Source organism: Macaca nemestrina, chromosome 10 (assembly GCF_043159975.1).
Source record: "Macaca nemestrina isolate mMacNem1 chromosome 10, mMacNem.hap1, whole genome shotgun sequence".
In the NCBI taxonomy this organism is placed as follows: domain Eukaryota; kingdom Metazoa; phylum Chordata; class Mammalia; order Primates; family Cercopithecidae; genus Macaca; species Macaca nemestrina.
Window position 1 is genome coordinate 115371958 of NC_092134.1, and position 24270 is coordinate 115396227.

The window sequence follows — 24270 nt, forward strand, 5'->3', positions numbered from 1 at the left end:
TTAATTCACTACAAGTTGTTAGTGAAGATTCTATGTTCTCATATGGTTTCTTTTTTTTCAGCAAGTGGCTAACAAGGAAATAATAGTGGCTGATTCATTCAAATCAAAGCATACATTTGTTTTTAGATCAGGCAACAACATTTCTGTAATGATTTCTTGCGGAACAAGTGAGTGTAAAAGGCAGTGCTGATTCCTCCCCCTCACACATTTCATATATACACCCCCCTTCTCACAACCATGTCCGACTGGGTGAGCTATAACCCTATTGTGACTAGGGAAGCTTCCTTCATACAATGTATCAGTATCAAAGTCAGTCTCTAAGGGTTCTATTATGTTGCTGTTTTCACTTCCTGTACAGTGCTTTGTATGCCATTCTGTTGATCAAAAGGTTGCCCACGCTTTCTACATTTTATATAATACTGGTGAGTTTTTAGCCATCCCTGGAGTTACATCAGAAAAATTCTGGGACATATTGCTGTATGATAATAGGTTCCTGCTGTGCTTTTTTTTTTTTAAATTTAAAAGTAAACTTTAATGTCAAAAATGCAAACTTGGGGAGCGCGGAAAGATCACACACAAGGCTACCACTTCACACTTGGAGGGTTGCACGGCGGCCAGGCGGAGGCGCACCTCACTTCACAGACGGTGGGGCGGCCGGGCGGAGGCGCTCCTCACTTCACAGACGGTGGAGGGGCCAGGCAGAGGGGCTCCTCATTTCACAGACTGTGGGGCGGACGGACAGAGGCGCTCCTCACTTCACAGACTGTGGGGCGGCCGGGCAGAGGCGCACCTCACTTCACAGACAGTGGAGGGGCCAGGCAGAGGCGCTCCTCACTTCACAGACGGTGGGGCGGGGGCGCTCCTCACTTCACAGACGGTGGGGCGGCCGGGCGGAGGCGCCCCTCACTTCACAGACGGCGGAGGGGCCGGGGAGAGGCGCCCCTCACTTCACAGACGGCGGAGGGGCCGGGGAGAGGCGCCCCTCACTTCACAGACGGCGGAGGGGCCGGGGAGAGGCGCCCCTCACTTCACAGACGGCGGAGGGGCCGGGGAGAGGCGCCCCTCACTTCACAGACGGCGGAGGGGCCGGGGAGAGGCGCTCCTCACTAGGTTCCTGATGTGTTCTTACGAAAGCAGTTACTAGTTACATTAAACGTTTCCAGTTTTTCCTAATACCTGTCTAAGCAAAGTTCCGCAGTGGCACGAACTTTTTTTGTTAGCTTATTTATCAGAGATGCAGATTGTAAAGGAGATTTGGGTTGTGTTTTAGAACATCAGCTTAAACATTATCAAATACTAACTAAAATGACATCAAATGAGTCAGAAAAATGCCGTTATTTTGTCTTATTATGGAGCGAAAGGGAAAAAGGTTTGGGGTAAAGTTATGAATATGTATGTATTCTCTAGAAGGGTAGAGCTTTGCCTCTGACTTGAGCAAACATCTGGAAGGAAGTTATCTGCAAGTAATGCTGGTCACAGCCTCTTCTGTCCATTGTGGATTTTGAATCAAGCCTTCAAGCAGCCTTAGGTGCTTCCCAGGGAAGCAGAAACTGACAACCATGATACCAAGATGGTCCAAAGTAGCTTTCCAGGCAAGGTCATAGAAGTAGATCTAGGGTGATATCTTCCTAAATGACTAGTACATGATGTTATCATTAGATGGGGGGGGGGGGGGAGAAAAAAATACCTCCTTATCCCATAGAGGGTTATCATTCAGTTATCTGAAAGAGGCAGTATTTATTCTGAACAGCTTCAACTACATTATAATCTATAATCTGACTGGCGAATCAAATATAAAAGACTCGTTATTAAAAAATTGTTTTTGTATGTTTTGAAGGGAGATGAGGATAGAAGAAGGACAGCATTTGGCACCTGAAGTTGAGGGGAGGGTGGGTGGTTTATGGTGTCACTGACTACTTTAAAGAGTGGTTACACCAGAGAAGGCTACCAGTACAGATGGTGAGCAGAAGGCCTTGCAGTCTTGCTGACTTGGCAACTTCACTGAGGATGGACCTCCTTAAACTTCAGTGGGATAGGGATAAATAGAAGGCATGCACCAAGCTATTTTAATCATGCAGCTGCAGATGTAGGCAGCTCTACATTGTAGGATTTGGAAAATTCTATTTTTAAAAGCATGATTGCCCTTGGTTAAATTAAGGAGCTGGATTCCCATTAATTAGTGCCAGTATTTACTTATTTATTGAGATGGGTCTCACTCTGTTGCCCAGGCTGGAGTGATTAGCACAATCATAGCTCACTACAGCCTCAAACTCTTGGCCCAAATGGTCCTCCTGCCTCAGTTTCCTGAATAGCTAGGGCTATAGGTGAGCCCACCATGCCCAACTAATAATTTTTTTTATTTTTTATTTTTTATAGAGACAGAGTCTTTCTATGTGGCCCAGGGTAACCTCAAACTCTTAGCCTCAAGCAGTCCTCCCACCTTGGCCTCCCAAAGTATGGGGGTTATAGGCATGAGTCATCATACCTAGCCAGTGCTAAAATTTAGTTTACCATATAGTTCACATAATATTACTTTCTTATATCATTTTTTGCTATTGATATAAAAGTTTCCTTACCTGATTAAAAAAAAAAAAGAAAGAAACTATCTTTAGAACCAATATTCACTCTTTGTGTCTCGCCTAGAACCCTGATGCCCACCCAATTTCTAGACTCTTCTTGCTCTCTTGTTTTTGAACCTACTGTTTTATGTTATGGTATATACTATGCAATTAAAAATATAACTACCTCTAAAATCACTGAACTAAGCTGTTTCCCATATTCTGTTAGGGGGAATACATTTAAGTTCTCCAGATGATAGGAAGCAGTTACAATAAAGTGCAAGGACGTTTGGAGCGCCGTATTTAGTTTTCATCACTATTGTCAAAAGGATCATTTGGAGATGTGCTACGAGCCTGACACTGTTCTAAGTGTCACACTTTTTTCTTTTTTCTGGACCCATTCAGCTCTGGGATGCTGCATAAATCATACTTCCACATTTTGCACTTTTCTAATATTTTGTCATTAGAATAAATACAAGGTTTTGTAGATTAGACCAGTGATGTAGGGCTAAAGTTTATAGAATGTAAAGCATTGTATAAGACATAAAGAATACAGCCAATTTCAGCTCTTTCAGAAGGAAAACTTTTGCAGCACTTTATTTAGACCATTTTGGCATCAGAATTAGAAAACAAAACCTAATTGTAGTTATATAGTTTACATATTTCTTAAATTACCTTGATCACTGCTTTGGAATCATCCAGATGTTCCATGGGTTTTTGTTCAATTTAATTAAATTGAATTATTTTCTGAAATTAAAAGGGGTTGTTTATTGAATTTTCCAATGTTGCTGCCTTTTGTTGACTGCTAGCAATTTTAAATCAAAATCACTATTTTTCATAATTCCCACACATACAGAATTTAGCATTGTATATATCTTCACCTGGGCTGAACTAAAGAGCATAACTTTTTGTCATGTAGTACATTTTACCTAAGATTACTTTTGTTAAAACAAGACAGTTGCTTTTTCTTCAGATTATTGCTTGAAAAACAGGCTTAAGGATATCTACCAAAGCTTCGCCTGCCTTTGTAACAGTTTTCTTTAAAGTTGACATATATAAAAAATATCTCTTTTCTAACTAAGGAGCTTTGTCAATCTTTAGAGCTGGTAATATCTTAATCCTGGTTTGTGGTACAAGTGTGTGTGTGTTTGTGTGTATGTTTTAGTATTTCTTCTCTTACAGAAAAAAATGAAATGGCCTTTTAAAAATCCAGCCTTCACCTTTGTGATCAGAGAAAGGAAATGTAATTATATTTCTAGCTTTTGCAGTTTCTACTTCTCATCAATAAATTATTTTTGCTATCAAATGGAAAATCTATTTGTTTCATACTCTCACCTCTAGCCTCTTTTCATCTAAATAGTTTTCATTCATCTTAGCCACTGGGTTGTGTTTTCTCTTCTACAATGGTTTTACTTTCATATATAGTTTAACACTGTCGCCTATTTTTTTTTTTTTTTGAGACAGAGTCTTGCTCTGTTGCCCAGGCTGCAGTGCAGTGGTGTGATCTCAGCTCACTGCCACCTCTGCCCCTCAGATTCAAGCGTTTCTCCTGCCTCTGCTTCCTGAGTAGCTGGGATTACAGGCACCACACATCACCACACCCAGCTAATTTTTGTATTTTTAGTAGAGATGGGATTTCACTGTGCTGGCCAGGCTGGTCTCGAACTCCTGACCTTGTGATCCACCCGCCTTGGCCTCCCAAAGTGCTGGGATTACAGCTGTGAGCCACCGCACCCAGCCTCTCCTATAATTTTCAAGATTCACTTCATGGTTAATGTCTTGCAGGTAATATCCTGCATTCTTTTCTCTCTTTTATTTCCCTGGAGTGGTGGTTGGACTGCTTTCATTTCTGTCTAAATATTCATTATGATAGCTAGGTGATACAGCTCTGGAGTCTAACTTAGTGATGTTTTGAAGGCTTTCAGTGTTTGGATCTTTTACTTTTTGCAGTTCTAATTCTAGTGAGTATGAGTGACAAGTGGTCAGGAGGTAGAAGCTAAGAGATGAGAAAGAGTCGTTAAAGGGTAGAACCTGCTGTTGTACTAGAAACAGGGATGAAACAGGGAGATGAGGAAGAGGAGATGGAATTTTTGATTTTATGCATCAAAAATTTTGTTCTCTGAGACACAGTAGGGAAGATAGACAGGTTTGTGGATATAACTGGAAATTTTTGGATGGAAAAGAGAAAGTGTCCATGTAAAGGAATATCTGTCTGCTCAGTAAAATGGGAGGAGGAGGTCACTTGTTAAAGTGAAGTTGAGACTGGGAACCTCGGGACAATATTTGCCAGAAAAGAAGCAAAGGAAAAATATAAAGCTGAGTGAGGAGTGTGCTGGCTCAACGTGGGTTAAGTCACTCTGCTGCTTGAAGCCTTTCATCAGAACTGTCTGATTAACAAGGAAAGTAGTTTTTTTCTTTCTTGATGTTTATTAATTTTGTGATTTGTCCTGGAGCACAGTAGGAGAAGCAACTTGGGACGAATAAATTGTATCAATTGGCTTCCTGTATCTTTGTAACTTTCTCCTGAGCTTAAACTAGGGTCCCCTTTCACGGCAAGTGCCTAACACCATCATTATGGTCAGGAGTTTTGGACCCATGTTGAACTTGACATTCCTCCCAAGTGCAATTTTGCATGGATTGTAAGTGAGGGAGGCCATCAGACCCCACTCTGATTGCCCAGTCTTTGCAATGGACCCTGTCAGTTCTTGCCGTTTTCCATATAACTAGTGTGCTTGTTCTTGCTGCAGTACTTTTGGCTAGACATCCTTTATGCCTAACTAGACAGTTTTGATCATTGTAGACCTTGCCGTACACTTGACCTCCTTCGTAACACTTGTCTAAAGCTGCAGCTGTTCTCTTTCTATCTCTCTCTGAATAGTGAATTCTGCCCAGTTCCAATCCTTATTGATATATTTCTCCCTGTTTTCTTAGGTAGACTGTAATTTTCTTGTGAGAAGGACCATATCTTCTATGCATCTCTTTTCGATCCATTCACCGTAGTCTAGTACCAGGTGTGCATGACATCTTCATAAATGTTCAGAATGGAATTGTCACTGGTGTTTGATTTTCATAAGGTGACGCCAGTAGTTGATGTTTCAAATATGTCCATTCACCATATTTGCGATGCTACAGATAATAGTCATTATAAGTATTTTTGGTGTTTCAGGTTTCCTTAATAAGCTTCATTAATTTGATAATTTAAACATTTTATTTTAATTTTCTTTTTGTTTTTCTTTCTTCATTTTCATGGTTCTGTATGTTGGCCTTGAGTCATGACTCTTTAGGATGCCGTGGTGACCTGTCAGAGCATTGTTGCGTTACGTTGTTCCTTGCTCCCTTCTCTGTGATGTGCTCAGCTATGATCATCTGCTCCGTCACTCTTTTTTTCTTGCAGTTCATTCCTAGTGATTAAATTATATCTTTTATGCCCTGTATTTTCACTGTTTCTTCTCATATAGGCAATATAAAGCCACAGCATGTCTGAGGTATATATGTCTCTTATGGATATGCACTAATAATATGTATGAAAACTTTACAGTTTAACTCATAATTCTGGGTCATTCCAGTTAACTTGTCATTGTATTCTCACTGGGTAGCGGTAATTTGCATGGCTCAGTCAATCCAAGGAACATTTTATGCAATAAAAAAGTACAAAAGAACCATTTAAGTTGAGTAATAGATTTATTACAAAATAATTACAAAATATATTTATTATTTAATACAAAAGAAATAAATTTACCACAAAGCTACAAATGGCGTAAAAGTACATATTTGTGTTCCTTTTAGGAATCGAACATTTTAAGTCCAGTGCAGGATGGAACAAAGAAACCTCAGATTGACAGCAACAAGAGCAATAACTACCGGATTGTAAAGGAGGTCAGCAGATACAAAATATTCTTATATAGGTTTATATTTGCATGCCAAATAAGTTTTGCTTATAGATTATACTTAATATTGTTATTTGTTATATTTGATGCTTTCCCTCTTCTTTTTAAAGATTTTGATTAGGCTAAGTAAACTCTGTGTACAGAATAAAAAGTGTCGGATTCAACATCAACGATTACTGAAAAATATGGGGGCACATTCAGTGGTGTTAGATCTTCTCCAGATACCCTACGAAAAGGTTAGTCCTGGTTATTTTTTGTTCTTTAGCTTGAGCTTGTTATTTTGATACAGTTTAAAAATGTTTCACAGAGTTCCAAGAAATTTTTTCTTTATTATTTTAGAATAAATCACCCACCAGGTGCCCCATCACCCCTGAGCCCTTTTGTGTATGTTTCCGACAAACAAGGGTACACTACCACATCACCACACTAGAGCCTTCCAAATCAGGAAAGAGCATGGTGCTTTACCACCACCTAGTCCCTACACACTCCTCAGGTTTCTCCCTTTGTCCCAATTGTTTTCGGCTTGAAAAAAAGATCAGAATCACACGCTGTTCGGTTGTCATGTTTATTTAAATCTCTTCATGTGGGAACTCCCATAACATTGACACTCTTAAAAATAGCCAGTTATTTTGAAGGATGTGCCGTAATGTGGATCATCTGATATTTCCTCCTGATTAACACAATTACGCATATTTGGCAGGAACATAACAGGAGTAATGCTAAGTTCGTCTCATTGCTTCCTATTAGTTGGTGCACAATTTTGATTTGTCCCATGACTGATGATGTTCACTTTGATCAATTGATTGAGGTTGTGTCTGCCAGGCTTCTCTGATTTTCCGTTTGTAATTCCTTTGTAATTAATAAGTATTTTGTGGAGCAGTTCTGTGAAACTAATATCCCATTCTTCATGAAACTTTCAACGTATTCATTTACTGTGTTTATTTTTATCAGTATGGGTTTGTATATGTTCATTTTATTCCATAGGTTATAAAGGGTTCTATCATTATTTATTTTGATTTCCAAAATGTCTCAGATTTGGTCAGTGGAGTTCCTTTGAGCTAGATTATCTGTCTTCTAATATACCCCCACCATTCTTTGAGTACTTCCTTGCTTTCTGGCACAATAAAATGTTCCAGGCTCATCTTGTGTTTTTCTTGCTTCAACTCTAGAATCAGCCATTTCTTTAAGAAGCCCCATTTCTGTTTGGTGGGGAATGGTATTTAGGAGCAAAGTTCTGAGAACTGAGTGGGCTTATTGCTTTGGGGTGTTGTCTCCATAGCCTCTCTAAATAGGCAAAGCTAGGGAATATGCATATGGGTGGGTGCATGTATAAATTTATTTAATATTAACATAAAATTCCACTCAAAACATGAGTCCATCTGAATTTCTAACAATGACCACATGACAAATGGTACAGTCAACTACACAGGGAAATTTTAGGTAGTTTCACTGATATTGTCACAAGACCACTTTTAAGAAGACAGATTTGTTTCTCTGTGAATTTTAAGAGTTAAGTTTCTTGTTAAGATTCTTTTTTTTTTAATAATTTATTGAGATTTTATTTGTGCCAAATGCATCTTCACATACTCCTTGCCCATATACCCCCTGCCCAATGATGTTTAATTGAAATGCTTTAAAATATGGAAAACAGAGAGAAAATAATCTTCACTTTATTTTTTACAAAATGATAATTAAAAACAAAATTCTTTTTGTTTATAAGTATGTATAAAAGAGAAGTGTTCCAATAACTTCACTGCATTTACATTTTCATAGTTTAATTATAAGCAAATTTTCATTCCTTTTTGAATTTTTTGAAGTATAACATATAGAAAAGTTGAGAAATCGTACGTGTATGGTTTGATGACTTCTTACAATTTAAATTCCCCCATGCAACCAGCACCTAGATCAAAAAGCAGAACATTGACAGCACTCCAGAAGTCCCTTTAATGCACCCTTTTATTCATTGTGCCTAAAGGGTAACCACTATTCTCCTTTTAATGCCATATATTATATTAGATTTTCAAAAACCTTTTATCCTGAGAACCATACAAATAAAGATTGAATTTTATTAATTCAACCATATGTTGTGAGATACATTCATGTTTGTAGTTGTAATTCATTCACTTTCATTGTTCTACAGTATTCTAATTGATAAACAGTTGAAAATTTATTCCTACATTTTACCTATGGTAGTTGCCAATATTCTACCATTATGACTAAGGCTCTTACTTTCATTCTTGTGCATATCATTTGAACATGTATGTGCATTTCTGTTAGGAATATACTTAGAAGTTAAATGGCTGGTTATGGATATGCTCTCCTCTAGCAAACACTGCCAAATGATAGAATAAATTACTGTACAACCAGCCATGTGTGGATTTTTAGTTGCTCCATATGTCTACCTTTTTTCCTTTTCTCTTATTTTCATTTGAGCAATTGTGAGTATGCAGCAGAATTGTAATGTGATTTGAATCTGCACTTGCCTGATAAATAATAAAGTTGATCACCTTTTCTTTTTTTTTTAAAATTATTTATTATTATTATACTTTAAGTTGTAGGGTACATGTGCATAACGTGCAGGTTTGTTACATATGTATACTTGTGCCATGTTGGTGTGCTGCACCCATCAACTCGTCATTTACATCAGGTATAACTCCCAATGCAATCCCTCCCCCCTCCCCATGATAGGCCCTGGTGTGTGATGTTCCCCTTCCTGAGTCCAAGTGATCTCATTGTTCAGTTCCCACCTATGAGTGAGAACATGCGGTGTTTGGTTTTCTGTTCTTGTGATAGTTTGCTAAGAATGATGGTTTCCAGCTGCATCCATGTCCCTACAAAGGACACAAACTCATCCTTTTTGATGGCTGCATAGTATTCCATGGTGTATATGTGCCACATTTTCTTAATCCAGTCTGTCACTGATGGACATTTGGGTTGATTCCAAGTCTTTGCTATTGTGAATAGTGCTGCAATAAACATACGTGTGCATGTGTCTTTATAGCAGCATAATTTATAATCCCTTGGGTATATACCCAGTAATGGGATGGCTGGGTCATATGGTACATCTAGTTCTAGATCCTTGAGGAATCGCCATACTGTTTTCCATAATGGTTGAACTAGTTTACAATCCCACCAACAGTGTAAAAGTGTTCCTATTTCTCCACATCCTCTCCAACACCTGTTGTTTCCTGACTTTTTAATGATCGCCATTCTAACTGGTGTGAGATGGTATCTCATTGTGGTTTTGATTTGCATTTCTCTGATGGCCAGTGATGATGAGCATTTTTTCATGTGTCTGTTGGCTGTATGAATGTCTTCTTTTGAGAAATGTCTGTTCATATCCTTTGCCCACTTTTTGATGGGGTTGTTTGTTTTTTTCTTGTAAATTTGTTTGAGTTCTTTGTAGGTTCTGGATATTAGCCCTTTGTCAGACGAGTAGATTGCAAAAGTTTTCTCCCATTCTGTAGGTTGCCTGTTCACTCTGATGGTAGTTTCTTTTGCTGTGCAGAAGCTCTTTAGTTTAATGAGATACCATTTGTCAATTTTGGCTTTTGCTGCCATTGCTTTTGGTGTTTTAGACATGAAGTCTGCCCATGCCTATGTCCTGAATGGTACTACCTAGGTTTTCCTCTAGGATTTTTATGGTATTAGGTCTAACATTTAAGTCTCTAATCCATCTTGAATTAATTTTCGTATAAGGAGTAAGGAAAGGATCCAGTTTCAGCTTTCTACTTATGGCTAGCCAATTTTCCCAGCACCATTTATTAAATAGGGAATCCTTTCCCCATTTCTTGTTTCTCTCAGGTTTGTCAAAGATCAGATGGCTGTAGATGTGTGGTATTATTTCTGAGGACTCTGTTCTGTTCCATTGGTCTATATCTCTGTTTTGGTACCAGTACCATGCTGTTTTGGTTACTGTAGCCTTGTAGTATAGTTTGAAGTCAGGTAGCGTGATGCCTCCAGCTTTGTTCTTTTGACTTAGGATTGTGTTGGAGATGCGGGCTCTTTTTTGGTTCCATATGAACTTTAAAGCAGTTTTTTCCAATTCTGTGAAGAAACTCATTGGTAGCTTGATGGGGATGGCATTGAATCTATAAATTACCTTGGGCAGTATGGCCATTTTCATGATATTGATTCTTCCTATCCATGAGCATGGTATGTTCTTCCATTTGTTTGTGTCCTCTTTTATTTCACTGAGCAGTGGTTTGTAGTTCTCCTTGAAGAGGTCCTTTACATCCCTTGTAAGTTGGATTCCTAGGTATTTTATTCTCTTTGAAGCAATTGTGAATGGAAGTTCATTCATGATTTGGCTCTCTGTTTGTCTGTTACTGGTGTATAAGAATGCTTGTGATTTTTGCACATTAATTTTGTATCCTGAGACTTTGCTGAAGTTGCTTATCAGCTTAAGGAGATTTTGGGCTGAGACAATAGGGTTTTCTAAATATACAATCATGTCATCTGCAAACAGGGACAATTTGACTTCTTGTTTTCCTAACTGAATACCCTTGATTTCTTTCTCTTGCCTAATTGCCCTAGCCAGAACTTCCAACACTATGTTGAATAGGAGTGGTGAGAGAGGGCATCCCTGTCTTGTGCCAGTTTTCAAAGGGAATTTTTCCAGTTTTTGCCCATTCAGTATGATATTGGCTGTGGGTTTGTCATAAATAGCTGTTATTATTTTGAGGTACGTTCCATCAATACCGAATTTATTGAGCGTTTTTAGCATGAAGGGCTGTTGAATTTTGTCAAAAGCCTTTTCTGCATCTATTGAGATAATCATGTGGTTCTTGTCTTTGGTTCTGTTTATATGCTGGATTATGTTTATTGATTTGCGAATGTTGAACCAGCCTTGCATCCCAGGGATGAAGCCCACTTGATCATGGTGGATAAGCTTTTTGATGTGTTGCTGAATCCGGTTTGCCAATATTTTATTGAGGATTTTTGCATCGATGTTCATCAGGGATATTGGTCTAAAATGCTCTTTTTTTGTTGTGTCTCTGCCAGGCTTTGGTATCAGGATGATGTTGGCCTCATAAAATGAGTTAGGGAGGATTCCCTCTTTTTCTATTGATTGGAATAGTTTCAGAAGGAATGGTACCAACTCCTCCTTGTACCTCTGGTAGAATTCAGCTGTGAATCTATCTGGTCCTGGACTTTTTTTGGTTGGTAGGCTATTAATTATTGCCTCAATTTCAGAGCCTGCTATTGGTCTATTCAGGGATTCAACTTCTTCCTGGTTTAGTCTTGGAAGAGTGTAAGTGTCCAGGAAGTTATCCATTTCTTCTAGATTTTCCAGTTTATTTGCGTAGAGGTGTTTATAGTATTCTCTGATGGTAGTTTTTATTTCTGTGGGGTCGGTGGTGATATCCCCTTTATCATTTTTAATTGCGTCGATTTGATTCTTCTCTCTTTTCTTCTTTATTAGTCTGGCTAGTGGTCTGTCAATTTTGTTGATCTTTTCAAAAAACCAACTCCTGGATTCATTGATTTTTTGGAGGGTTTTTTGTGTCTCTATCTCCTTCAGTTCTGCTCTTATCTTAGTTATTTCTTGCCTTCTGCTAGCTTTCGAATGTGTTTGCTCTTGCTTCTCTAGTTCTTTTAATTGCAATGTTAGAGTGTCAATTTTAGATCTTTCCTGCTTTCTCTTGTGGGCATTTAGTGCTATAAATTTCCCTCTACACACTGCTTTAAATGTGTCCCAGAGATTCTGGTATGTTGTATCTTTGTTCTCATTGGTTTCAAAGAACATCTTTATTTCTGCCTTCATTTCGTTATGTACCCAGTAGTCATTCAGGAGCAGGTTGTTCACTTTCCATGTAGTTGAGCGGTTTTGATTGAGTTTCTTAGTCCTGAGTTCTAGTTTGATTGCACTGTGGTCTGAGAGACAGTTTGTTATAATTTCTGTTCTTGTACATTTGCTGAGGAGTGCTTTACTTCCAATTACGTGGTCAATTTTGGAGTAAGTACGATGTGGTGCTGAGAAGAATGTATATTCTGTTGATTTGGGGTGGAGAGTTCTATAGATGTCTATTAGGTCTGCTTGCTGCAGAGATGAGTTCAATTCCTGGATATCCTTGTTAACTTTCTGTCCCGTTGATCTGTCTAATGTTGACAGTGGAGTGTTGAAGTCTCCCATTATTATTGTATGGGAGTCTAAGTCTCTTTGTAAGTCTCTAAGACTTGCTTTATGAATCTGGGTGCTCCTGTATTGGGTGCATATATATTTAGGATAGTTAGCTCTTCCTGTTGAATTGATCCCTTTACCATTATGTAATGGCCTTCTTTGTCTCTTTTGATCTTTGATGGTTTAAAATCTGTTTTATCAGAGACTAGTATTGCAACCCCTGCTTTTTTTTGTTCTCCATTTGCTTGGTAAATCTTCCTCCATCCCTTTATTTTGAGCCTATGTATGTCTCTGCGTGTGAGATGGGTCTCCTGAATACAGCAGACTGATGGGTCTTGACTCTTTATCCAGTTTGCCAGTCTGTGTCTTTTAAATGGAGCATTTAGTCCATTTACATTTAAGGTTAAGATTGTTATGTGTGAACTTGATCCTGCCATTATGGTATTAACTGGTTATTTTGCTCGTTAGTTGATGCAGTTTCTTCCTAGCCTCGATGGTCTTTACATTTTGGCATGTTTTTGCAATGACTGGTACCGGTTGTTCCTTTCCATGTTTAGTGCTTCCTTCAGGGTCTCTTGTAAGGCAGGCCTAGTGGTGACAAAATCTCTAAGCATTTGCTTATCTGTAAAGGATTTTATTTCTCCTTCACTTATGAAACTTAGTTTGGCTGGATATGAAATTCTGGGTTTAAAATTCTTTTCTTTAAGAATGTTGAATATTGGCCCCCACTCTCTTCTGGCTTGGAGAGTTTCTGCCGAGAGATCTGCTGTTAGTCTGATGGGCTTCCCTTTGTGGGTAACCTGACCTTTCTCTCTGGCTGCCCTTAAGATTTTTTCCTTCATTTCAACTTTGGTGAATCTGGCAATTATGTGTCTTGGAGTTGCTCTTCTCGAGGAGTATCTTTGTGGCGTTCTCTGTATTTCCTGGATTTGAATGTTGGCCTGCCCTACTAGGTTGGGGAAGTTCTCCTGGATGATATCCTGAAGAGTGTTTTCCAACTTGGTTCCATTTTCCCCCTCAGTTTCAGGCACCCCAATCAGACGTAGATTTGGTCTTTTTACATAATCCCATACTTCTTGCAGGCTTTGTTCATTTCTTTTTCTTCTTTTTTCTTTTGGTTTCTCTTCTCGCTTCATTTCATTCATTTGATCCTCAATCGCTGATACTCTTTCTTCCAGTTGATCGAGTCGGTTACTGAAGCTTGTGCATTTGTCACGTATTTCTCGTTTTCATCTCTTTCATTTCGTTTAGGACCTTCTCTGCATTAATTACTCTAGCCATTAATTCTTCCACTTTTTTTTCAAGATTTTTAGTTTCTTTGTGCTGGGTACGTAATTCCTCCTTCAGCTCTGAGAAATTTGATGGACTGAAGCCTTCTTCTCTCATCTCGTCAAAGTCATTCTCCGTCCAGCTTTGATCCGTTGCTGGCGATGAGCTGCGCTCCTTTGCCAGGGGAGATGCGCTCTTATTTTTTGAATTTCCAGCTTTTCTGCCCTGCTTTTTCCCCATCTTTGTGGTTTTATCTGCCTCTGGTCTTTGATGATGGTGATGTACTGATGGGGTTTTGGTGTAGGTGTCCTTCCTGTTTGATAGTTTTCCTTCTAACAGTCAGGACCCTCAGCTGTAGGTCTGTTGGAGATTGCTTGAGGTCCACTCCAGACCCTGTTTGCCTGGGTATCAGCAGCAGAGGCTGCAGAAGATAGAATATTTCTGAACAGCGAGTGTACCTGTCTGATTCTTGCTTTGGAAGCTTCCTTTCAGGGGTGTACTCCACCCTGTGAGGTGTGGGGTGTCAGACTGCCCCTGGTGGGGGATGTCTCCCAGTTAGGCTACTCGGGGGTCAGGGACCCACTTGAGCAGGGAGTCTGTCCCTTCTCAGATCTCAACCTCCGTGTTGGGAGATCCACTGCTCTCTTCAAAGCTGTCAGACAGAGTCGTTTGCGTTTGCAGAAGTTTAGGCTGAGTTTGTTATTGTTTACTGTGCCCTGTCCCCAGAGGTGGAGTCTACAGGGACAGGCAGGTTTCCTTGAGCTGCTGTGAGCTCCACCCAGTTCGAGCTTCCCAGCAGCTTTGTTTACCTACTTAAGCCTCAGCAATGGCGGGCGCCCCTCCCCCAGCCTCGCTACTGCCTTGCTGGTAGATCACAGACTGCTGTGCTAGCAATGAGGGAGGCTCCGTGGGTGTGGGACCCTGCCGGCCAGGTGTGGGATATGATCTCCTGGTGTGCCTGTTTGCTTAAAGCGCAGTATTGGGGTGGGAGTTACCCGATTTTCCAGGTGTTGTGTGTCTCAGTTCCCCTGGCTAGGAAAAGGGATTCCCTTCCCCCTTGCGCTTCCCAGGTGAGGCAATGCCTCGCCCTGCTTCAGCTCTTGCTGGTCGGGCTGCAGCAGCTGACCAGCACCGATCGTCCGGCACTCCCCAGTGAGATGAACCCAGTACCTCAGTTGAAAATGCAGAAATCACCGGTCTTCTGTGTCGCTCGCGCTGGGAGTTGGAGACTGGAGCTGTTCCTATTCGGCCATCTTGCTCCCCCCAAGATTCTTATAACCAAATGATAGTAGCTTAGTATAGGACTTTGGAAAATGGCAACGAATAAGGGATATTCATTATTAAGAGTGTTAAGAAACAGGGGGACAAAAAGGAGGAGAAAATAGAAGAGAAAGCAAAGAGGAAAAGAAAAATAAATAGTTGGAAATAAGAGACAAGGTAGATAGCAAGAGGAAGGGACAGAGAGATTGGAGAGAGGAAGAACTGAGATGAGTGAGTAATAAATATATATACAGAGATGACTGACAGAGTGGAGGAAGAGAGGAAGTTTGAATGGAGAGGAAACGGAGTGAGAGCAGAGCAGGAGAATAGGGGATGGGAGAAGAAGAAATAATAGATGGGACAAGAGGAGAAGAGAGGAGATGAAATAGACATGGGAGAAAGAGTAGGAAGGAAGATGTATGAGAGAGAGAGAGAAATGGAGTAGGGAAAGAGAGACAAAGAAGAAAAGAAGCAGAATGATGGAGATATGTAGACATACTGCAAAATGAGACATTTAAAGGAAGGGAAGAATTATGGGGACTGGGGAGGACAGCAGAGAAGGGAGGAGAAACAGAGAAAGATAGGGACAGAGGAAAGGAGGACAGAGGGAGTGTGGGGATGAAGCAGAAGAGGAAAATGTGGCTATGTACAGAGATGGGGAAACGTGAACAATTGGAAAGATTGGGGAGAAAGAGAAGGGCTGTGAAATGAAGGGGGCATTGGAAGAGTAGAGCAGAATGGAATCAGGAGGAATAACAGAGAAGGTGAGAAAGATTTAGAGAACAGAGAAGAGGGACAGGAGGGGAAACTGGGAGAGGTGTGAAACATAAAGGACACAGAGAAACGAGAGCAAAGATGGGCAGAGAGAAAAATGGTATGTGGGTGAAAGGACAGATTTTTGCATAACATTTGCAGTCTTCTATGTTTGTTTCTATCATGTGCTATTCTTTCACTTACAGAACGATGAAAAGATGAACGAAGTAATGAATCTAGCCCATACGTTTCTGCAGAATTTCTGTCGAGGAAATCCACAGAATCAAGTTCTTCTTCATAAACATCTGAATTTGTTTTTAACTCCAGGTGTAAGTATTTTAGTGGCTTCTAATATTTCTAGTAAAGTGTGCATCAAACTTGTCTTAGTAACATTCTTGAAGAGAATTTTGTTACACTTCATTGCTGCCTTTTTTTTTCCTTGTGGAAATTCTCTCTCCAAAAGCAAGTGTCTTTTTTTTTTTTCCCATTAAGGAAACTTTTAAAGAAACTTGAAAAATTGCACAAGTTTTACGTGCAAATGACAACGTCTTTTATATGTATATAGTTGAATGTTAGGAAAAAGATATGGTAGAACAAAGAACTAACTCACAATACCCTGAGTAAGGTAAATATGGAAAACTCAGAGGTGGAGTTTGCCCTTGTCTGTAAAATGTGTTTGAGCAGATTTTATGGAAGACCTAACTTTGAATTCATAATTAATCTCGAGAATACTGTTGCCAGTATGTTGCACTTTATGATAATAAGCTCCTTTCTCTAACTAAATTCCTCTGTGAACTCAGTTTTCTTTTAATGGTTAATGATCTCATTGCATTTTTTGAAAGACTTGCACAGAAAATTCACTGTGGCTTCGTATAAAATATAAAACTGATCACAAGCGGGGCAATTAGTCTAAGTACTGTAGAATAGAAAATTGATCTTGTCAGAATTACAAGGGCACGTTCCTCTGTGTTTAGCTCCTTGAAGCAGAAACCATGCGGCACATCTTCATGAACAATTACCATCTGTGCAACGAAATTAGCGAGAGAGTTGTACAGCACTTTGTGCACTGCATTGAGACACATGGCCGCCACGTGGAGTACCTGAGGTTTTTGCAAACAATTGTGAAAGCAGATGGTAAATATGTGAAGAAATGCCAGGATATGGTAATGACAGAGGTATGTTCTCAGTTTGCCTTTTATCAGCTTCACATAAACAGTATGTTCAAATATGTATTTTCTATTAGAGTGAAAAAACCCCCAACCGCATAGGTTTGAGAAGTTATTTAATTTAATCATGACTACTCAAGTGCAAATATATTTTGCTTTAATCTAGTGAAGCAACATATCTTAAGTTGGTTTTATGATTTTTCTAATATTTTTCTTTTTGACCTATAAAAATTTGTGGATTTTAAATAATGGGCAAAATCCTATGAAATGTTATCGATTGTTTGGAATGAAAGTGACACAATTTTATATTTTTGACTTTCCAGTGATATAAGAAAGACAGACTGAACTGTGCTTTTCCGGTGCCTTTATTGCTCTGTTTCTGAAATATAGAATGGGTGTTCTCTGCTACTATTTGTAGAAAGGTTTGAAGAGAATCAAACTAAGTAATACAAACTACCCAACAGTGATTTTTTTTTTTTTTACAACATGTGGAAACTTATTATTTAGAGTAAGTTGTAACTTTCAGCAAATGAATAGATGAAGGCACTTCATCTATTGCCTTCAAGTATGATGCATTGGAGAAGTAGCAGCTTAAAGAGCCCGTTGATTAAATCACTACTCTGTGACCAAATGGTTCTCTAGTGGCCCATATGGACTAAGGGAGCTTCCACCTATGGCTACCAAATAGTTACATGGTAGATTTTTATTGGTTTCTGGGCATTTTCATTAGTATATACCTTAAATTTGGGAATGGAGGAAATTTCCATAATGCTTCAAGGAGTCCCTCCTGCCACTTAGAAATCTTAAAATTAATTTAGCTTAAAGCCTTGAATTTTTAAATGTAAATTATTGTTATTAAACATTTTAAGGAACATTTTAAGCTTGTAAAATGCACCTTTTTCTTCTCTGCATTTACCTTCACATTAGCTCTTCATTGTCTGGAAATGTGAGAACTAAATGGATTTTGTGTTATGATCAGCAAGGAAAGAATTAGAATGGGGAAGCAGCAAACAGTGAAACCATCCCTATGACACTGTTGGGTGAAGTGTTTCTGTGCACAAAGAAGTATTTGTAATATTATATTATGTTAATATGTAATACATATTTTTGATAAATATACATTCTCTTTCAACAAAACTTTCAAAGTAAGCCAACTAATTGGCTTATAGATTTAAATATGTTGTCACTTTAAATATAATACATAGAGAAAAAATTGTATATCCTTAGTTACCTACCAACATGTCTCACACTGGGGTTAGAAAATTGGTACTGATAATAGACAATAAGATAGTATGGAGTTTGAGCAATAAAACTGCCATCTGATGGAATTTTCTACTAAAATTATATAAACAAAATATGAAGGAAAATTTATGTCCTAAAAGCCCCTACCTATTCATATCTTTGTTTCTCTTGGTTTTTTGGCCTTAGTTTTTTACTTATTTCTCTTGTCTCTGCTTTTACCTTCATTCTCTACTGATGCCTTCTTATGACACATGGAATTTTTTAGACTTTTGTAGAGCTGTAATTAGCTCGATGTACTTGCTTATGCAGTCACTATTACAATGGATGAGGATATTTTACTCTGCTTTAGTAAAATTATGAGATTTCTTGTGCTTTGGCCATAGTCTCCTGGCCAAAAAAAGGTAGAGGAAAATAACTGTTTTTTTACAGGTTTAATTTGAGTGTGATGAACAATTTACTATCATCCATATTGTTTCATTCTTGCCCCATCTGCTGCTTCCATATCACCCCAACTGATTTTGATAGCATTCATAGCTGGTTCCTTGGCATGGGACCATAATCTTTTCACCACCCTCCCCCAGCTTAGCTCTGCTTGTGCCATATTATATATGTTTTTACAAAGAGATACATGTGGCCTCGGCGCGTGTATTGGCTCCTTCGGCTGCGGGCCGGCTCGGCTACGCGCTCTGCTCCGAGCCGCTCACTGCATGGTAGAGTCTGGTGCCCCCGCCGCCGCCTGCATCGCCGCCACCGCCGCTCCGCCACGACCACCGCCGCCTCCTGCCCTGCAGCCGCCACCACCGCCTGTGTCGCCGCCGCCTCGGGACCGGCTGTATGATTAGGCCACAATCTTCAATGAGTAAACATATTCCTCAATTCTGTGGTGTTCTTGGTCACACATTTATGGAGTTTCTGAAGGGCAGTGGAGATTACTGCCAGGCACAGCACGACCTCTATGCAGACAAGTGAACTGTAGAAACTGATTGCTACTCCACCAAGAAGCCCCCATAAGAGTGGTTATCCTGGACACAGAAGTGTTGAATTGAAATCCACAGAGCATTTTACAAGAGTTCTGACCTGGATGGGGTAAACCTCAGTGCACTTCTTTTCTGTTGGCCTCAGTATTACTGGATTGAAGAATTGCTGCTGCTTGTTAGGAGGTTCATTTCATTTATCATTACTTACAACTTCATACTCAAGCACTGAGAATTTCAAGTGGAGTATATTGAAGTAGACTTCAGTTTCTTTGCATCATTTCTGTATTCGATTTTTTTTTAATTATTTCATAACCCTATTGAGTGTTTTTTAACTAAATTAACATGGCTCGAATGAACCGCCCAGCTCCTGTGGAAGTCACATACAAGAACATGAGATTTCTTATTACACACAATCCAACCAATGCGACCTTAAACAAATTTATAGAGGAACTTAAGAAGTATGGAGTTACCACAATAGTAAGAGTGTGTGAATCAACTTACGACACTACTCTTGTGGAGAAAGAAGGTATCCATGTTCTTGATTGGCCTTTTGATGATGGCGCACCACCATCCAACCAGATTGTCCATGACTGGTTAAGTCTTGTAAAAATTAAGTTTCGTGAAGAACCTGGTTGTTGTATTGCTGTTCATTGCGTTGCAGGCCTTGGGAGAGCTCCAGTACTTGTTGCCCTAGCATTAATTGAAGGTGGAATGAAATACGAAGATGCAGTACAATTCATAAGACAAAAGCGGCGTGGAGCTTTTAACAGCAAGCAACTTTTGTATTTGGAGAAGTATCATCCTAAAATGCGGCTGCGTTTCAAAGATTCCAATGGTCATAGAAACAACTGTTGCATTCAATAAAATTGGGGTGCCTAATGCTATTGGAAGTGGAACTTGAGATAGGGTCTAATTTGTTATACATATTAGCCAACATGTTGGCTTAGTAAGTCTAATGAAGCTTCCATAGGAGTATTGAAAGGCAGTTTTACCAGGCCACAAGCTAGACAGATTTGGCAACCTCTGTATTTGGGTTACAGTCAACCTATTTGGATACTTGGCAAAAGATTCTTGCTGTCAGCGTATAAAATGTGCTTGTCATTTGTATCAATTGACCTTTCCCAAAATCATGGAGTATTGAGTTATGACTTGTTTAATCTATTCCCATGCCAGAATCTTATCAATACATAAGAAATTTAGGAAGATTAGGTGCCAAAATACCCAGCACAATACTTGTATATTTTTAGTACCATACAGAACTAAAATCCCAGGAACTATGAACACTCTAGACCTTATGTGGTTTATTCCTTCACTCATTTCAAACATTGAAAGTAGGGCCTACATGGTTATTTGCCTGCTCACTTTATGTTTACATCTCCCACATTCATACCGGTATACATCAGGTTTGCTTAACCATTGATTTTTTTTTTTTTTTTTACCAAGTCTTACAGTGATCATTTAATATGTTTCTATAAATCTCACTTTGTGCTGTTATTAAAAAAACCTCCATTTTGAAAATCTACATTGTACAGAAGCACATGTCTTTAATGTCTTCAGACAAAAAAGCCTTACATTAATTTAATGTTTGCACTCTGAGGTGCAACTTAACAGGGAGGGCCTGAGAAAAGAATGGGAGGGGGCTATTAATTATTTTTAGCAAAATGTTGCCTTTGTCTTGTGCAGAACATGTAGAATATGCTCTTTAATTTAGTAAAATATTTTTTTAAAAGGTAGAGATGCTTTGTTATTGTAATCATAAACTTCCTGAAATTCTTGTAATTTTTTTCCATACTTATCAGAAGCGTGTTTACCAACTTATTTTTGTTTGAAAGTGTGATTTTTTTTTTCCTTCCCAACCTCTCTTGCAAAAAAAGAAATGGGTTTCTGCTAATGAATTGAGCAGACATCTAATATTTTATATGCCTTTTGAGCTGTGTAACTTAATATTTGGATACTTGATAATTTGTTTTATTATGTAATTGATAAAATGGTGATGTGTATTAATGTTAGTTCAACCATATATTTATACTGTCTGGGGATGTGTGGTTATAGTTCTGTGGGAGAAATAATTTTGTCAGTGTTCACCAGCTTGTAAAAACTTAGTGCGAGAGCTGAAACATCTAAATAAATAATGACATGCATTTATCATCAAAAAAAAAAAAAAAGAGATACATGTGTTTCCAGATATATCAAGCCTTTGGAATTAACTGCAAGGATAAATGTTTGGACGGCTCTGTAGACTCTCTTATTATCTTTTCAGTTGATAAATGGGGGTGAAGACGTGCTGATATTTTACAATGATAGAGCGTCATTTCCCATCCTTCTCCATATGATGTGTTCAGAGAGAGACCGAGGGGATGAGAGTGGCCCCTTAGCCTACCACATCACCCTGGTGGAGCTGCTGGCAGCATGCACAGAGGGGAAAAATGTCTACACTGAAATCAAGTGTAATTCCCTTCTCCCGCTGGACGACATAGTGAGGGTGGTGACCCATGACGACTGCATCCCTGAGGTAAGCCTGGCAAAAGCTTGGCAGCTCTAATAGAATCATTATTAATTTTTAAAGTTCATGTAGGTGCCAGAAGTCCCCCATACTAATATTTATAATGAGATCATATATTTAGTCAGGGAATTGTATTTAACTATATAATTTGGAAAATGTAAAGCAGCATAAAAGGTCTGCTTTTTAATAAGAAGTTCTAAAAGAAGTTCTGAAAGATGATAAACTTTTTTTGTTGTTTTTTTTGAGACAGAGTTTTGCTCTGTTGCCCAGGCTGGAGTGCAAAGGCAAGATCTCGGCTCACTGCAACCTCTGCCTCCTGGGTTCAAGTGATTCTCCTGCCTCAGCCTCCTGAGTGGCTGGGATTACAGGCATGTGCCACCACACCCAGCTAATTTTTGTATTTTTAGTAGAGACGGGGTTTCACCATGTTGCCCAGGCTGGTCTCGAACTCCTGACCTCAGGTGATGCACCCACCTCGGCCTCCCAAAGTGTTGGATTTACCGGCATGAGCCACCGCAGCCAGCCTATGAGAAACTTTTAAGACGTATAGCCACTGCTCGTTTAGTGGAAGCTACTAGACAGCTCTCTTAAAATTCTAAACATGGCAATATGATCAAACTGAAAGGTTTACTTGAACCTTTAGTATGTACTTGAGCATAAAATAGGTGTTTCAAAAATGATTCATAATCATTGATTGGAGAGGCTAGGATAGTGCTGCAGGATCACATAAAAGACTCTGCAGGTTTACCTGGTTTTATGGAATAGATGCATTCTTGAAAATATGCACACACAGTTTGCTTTATTCCTACATCATTTACCCTCTGTCCTGGTTTGACTCTGATGATAGAAAAAGCCTCAGTAGCAGCTGGTTGTCTGCCAATAGGCTTCTATTAATGAGGCATCCAGGAATGTACATTGCAATAATTTCTTTCTTTTCTACTGTTGTATGTTGTTCCAAAGCTTATAAATGTGTGACACCCTGAAAAAGATACGGAGTCAAACATTTAAAATCACAGTAACTTAAAAAGGTGTCAGATGAGGTTAACGGAAATTCCCTACTTTTAGATAATCGTATGGTAGTGATGGACTTGAAAGCACATTTTTGTGAAATTTTGTGGAATTGTCGACATGTCACTCCAAGAGTACTTCATGCCTGATTGGTCTGAAATAAGATGACAAAGAGGGGAAGTCTAGTCTAATGATGAAATCCCTGGGTTCTGTCCTTACTTGAGAGCCTGATTCTGGGTATATTTCTTCCTACATGTAGTTCCCTCTGACACTACCACTCTTACCTCTTACATTCATCTAAGTAACTCCTCCTTATCCTTTAGATCTTGATTCAAGCCTTACTTCTCCAGGGAAGACTTCCTTGGCCTCCCTTAGTAGAGTCTGTAAGAATATATAATTTGAAATTTGACATTTCCATTTTATTAGTTAGCAAAGACCTGTAACCCTCATGCCCATGCCCAAGATTGTAAGCTCTATGAGAATAACAACAACTGGATCTGTTTCTTTTCACTGTTTTATTGTTTGAGCCAGAGCCTACACTCAATAAATAAGTTTTGAATGAATACACAAAAGAATTACAGAATATTTTATCCTGGATACATTACATTCTAGTTGTGTGGCTGACTCCAACAGGTTACTTTAACCTTTTTAATCTTAAATTCCTACAATTTTAAGGTGGAATAATTATCGTATATACCTGATAGGATTGTTGGAGGATTAAAGTAAATAATTCATACAAGATGCTGAGGGTATTTGGCACATAGGAAACACTGAGTACATTTTAGCTGCTGTCATGAAAGGTGTGAGAATGCACTGAGTGGCCCGCGTCTCTGTACCCTGTGGCCATCCTTGAGACGGGCACTCTGCCGTTGACGGTTTGTTTAGGATCAGTGAGGTACAGGGAAGCACCAAGGGCATGAAAGCTGTCCCATATTTTTTATGGTTCCAATTTGGATTCCATGAGTCCCTGAAATTGTTCATATGATTTTTTATGTATATGTATTTTTCCAGAGAGATTTATAGCATTCATCAGATTTTCATAATGAAGGAAACAAAAAAATGCAAAACAAAAATTCCTGTCCTATGTACTTTAGAAATGGTGTATGTTAGTGAAATTCATCCCAACCCTTTATGAGGAATTTCACTAATTCTGGAAAGGAATTTTACTACATCTGTATCTTAAAATAGTATACATTTTTGGGGGTAAACTATGAGCTTATTTCTTCTCAGAAAAAAGTAATTTAAATATTTTTGAATGGTAATGAAGAATTATTTGGTCAAAATATTTTGATGTTTTATTAGGATTCTCTTGGTTACAAGTGACAGAAACCTAACATAAACTAGTTTAAATAAAAAAAGGGAATTTTATTGGCTCCAGTACATAGGAATTTGAAGGATGGTTGTTCAGATGGATCCAGAGGTTGAAAGAGTGTCAGAATTTATTCTATTTCTCATCCCTTTTTCCTTCATCTTTCTGCCTCATTCTCTTCTGGGTATAATTTTCCTCTGTATACCTGGAGAAG

At 38.9% G+C, this 24270-nt stretch overlaps 1 protein-coding gene and 1 pseudogene across 3 annotated transcripts in view; both read left to right on the forward strand.

Annotated features, from left to right (window-relative positions):
• LOC105492154 (inositol 1,4,5-trisphosphate receptor type 2) overlaps positions 1–24270 on the forward strand; it is a 493933-nt gene that overhangs the window by 211025 nt on the left and 258638 nt on the right. For all 3 annotated transcript variants that reach the window (XM_071072009.1, XM_011759132.3, XM_071072008.1), the window contains 5 exons: positions 6345–6434; positions 6556–6681; positions 16058–16180; positions 16826–17026; positions 21497–21748. In XM_071072009.1, the coding sequence (XP_070928110.1) occupies positions 6345–6434; positions 6556–6681; positions 16058–16180; positions 16826–17026; positions 21497–21748 (792 nt within the window). The remainder of the gene's footprint in view (positions 1–6344; positions 6435–6555; positions 6682–16057; positions 16181–16825; positions 17027–21496; positions 21749–24270) is intronic.
• On the forward strand, positions 19578–20758 carry LOC105492153 (protein tyrosine phosphatase type IVA 1 pseudogene; annotated as a pseudogene).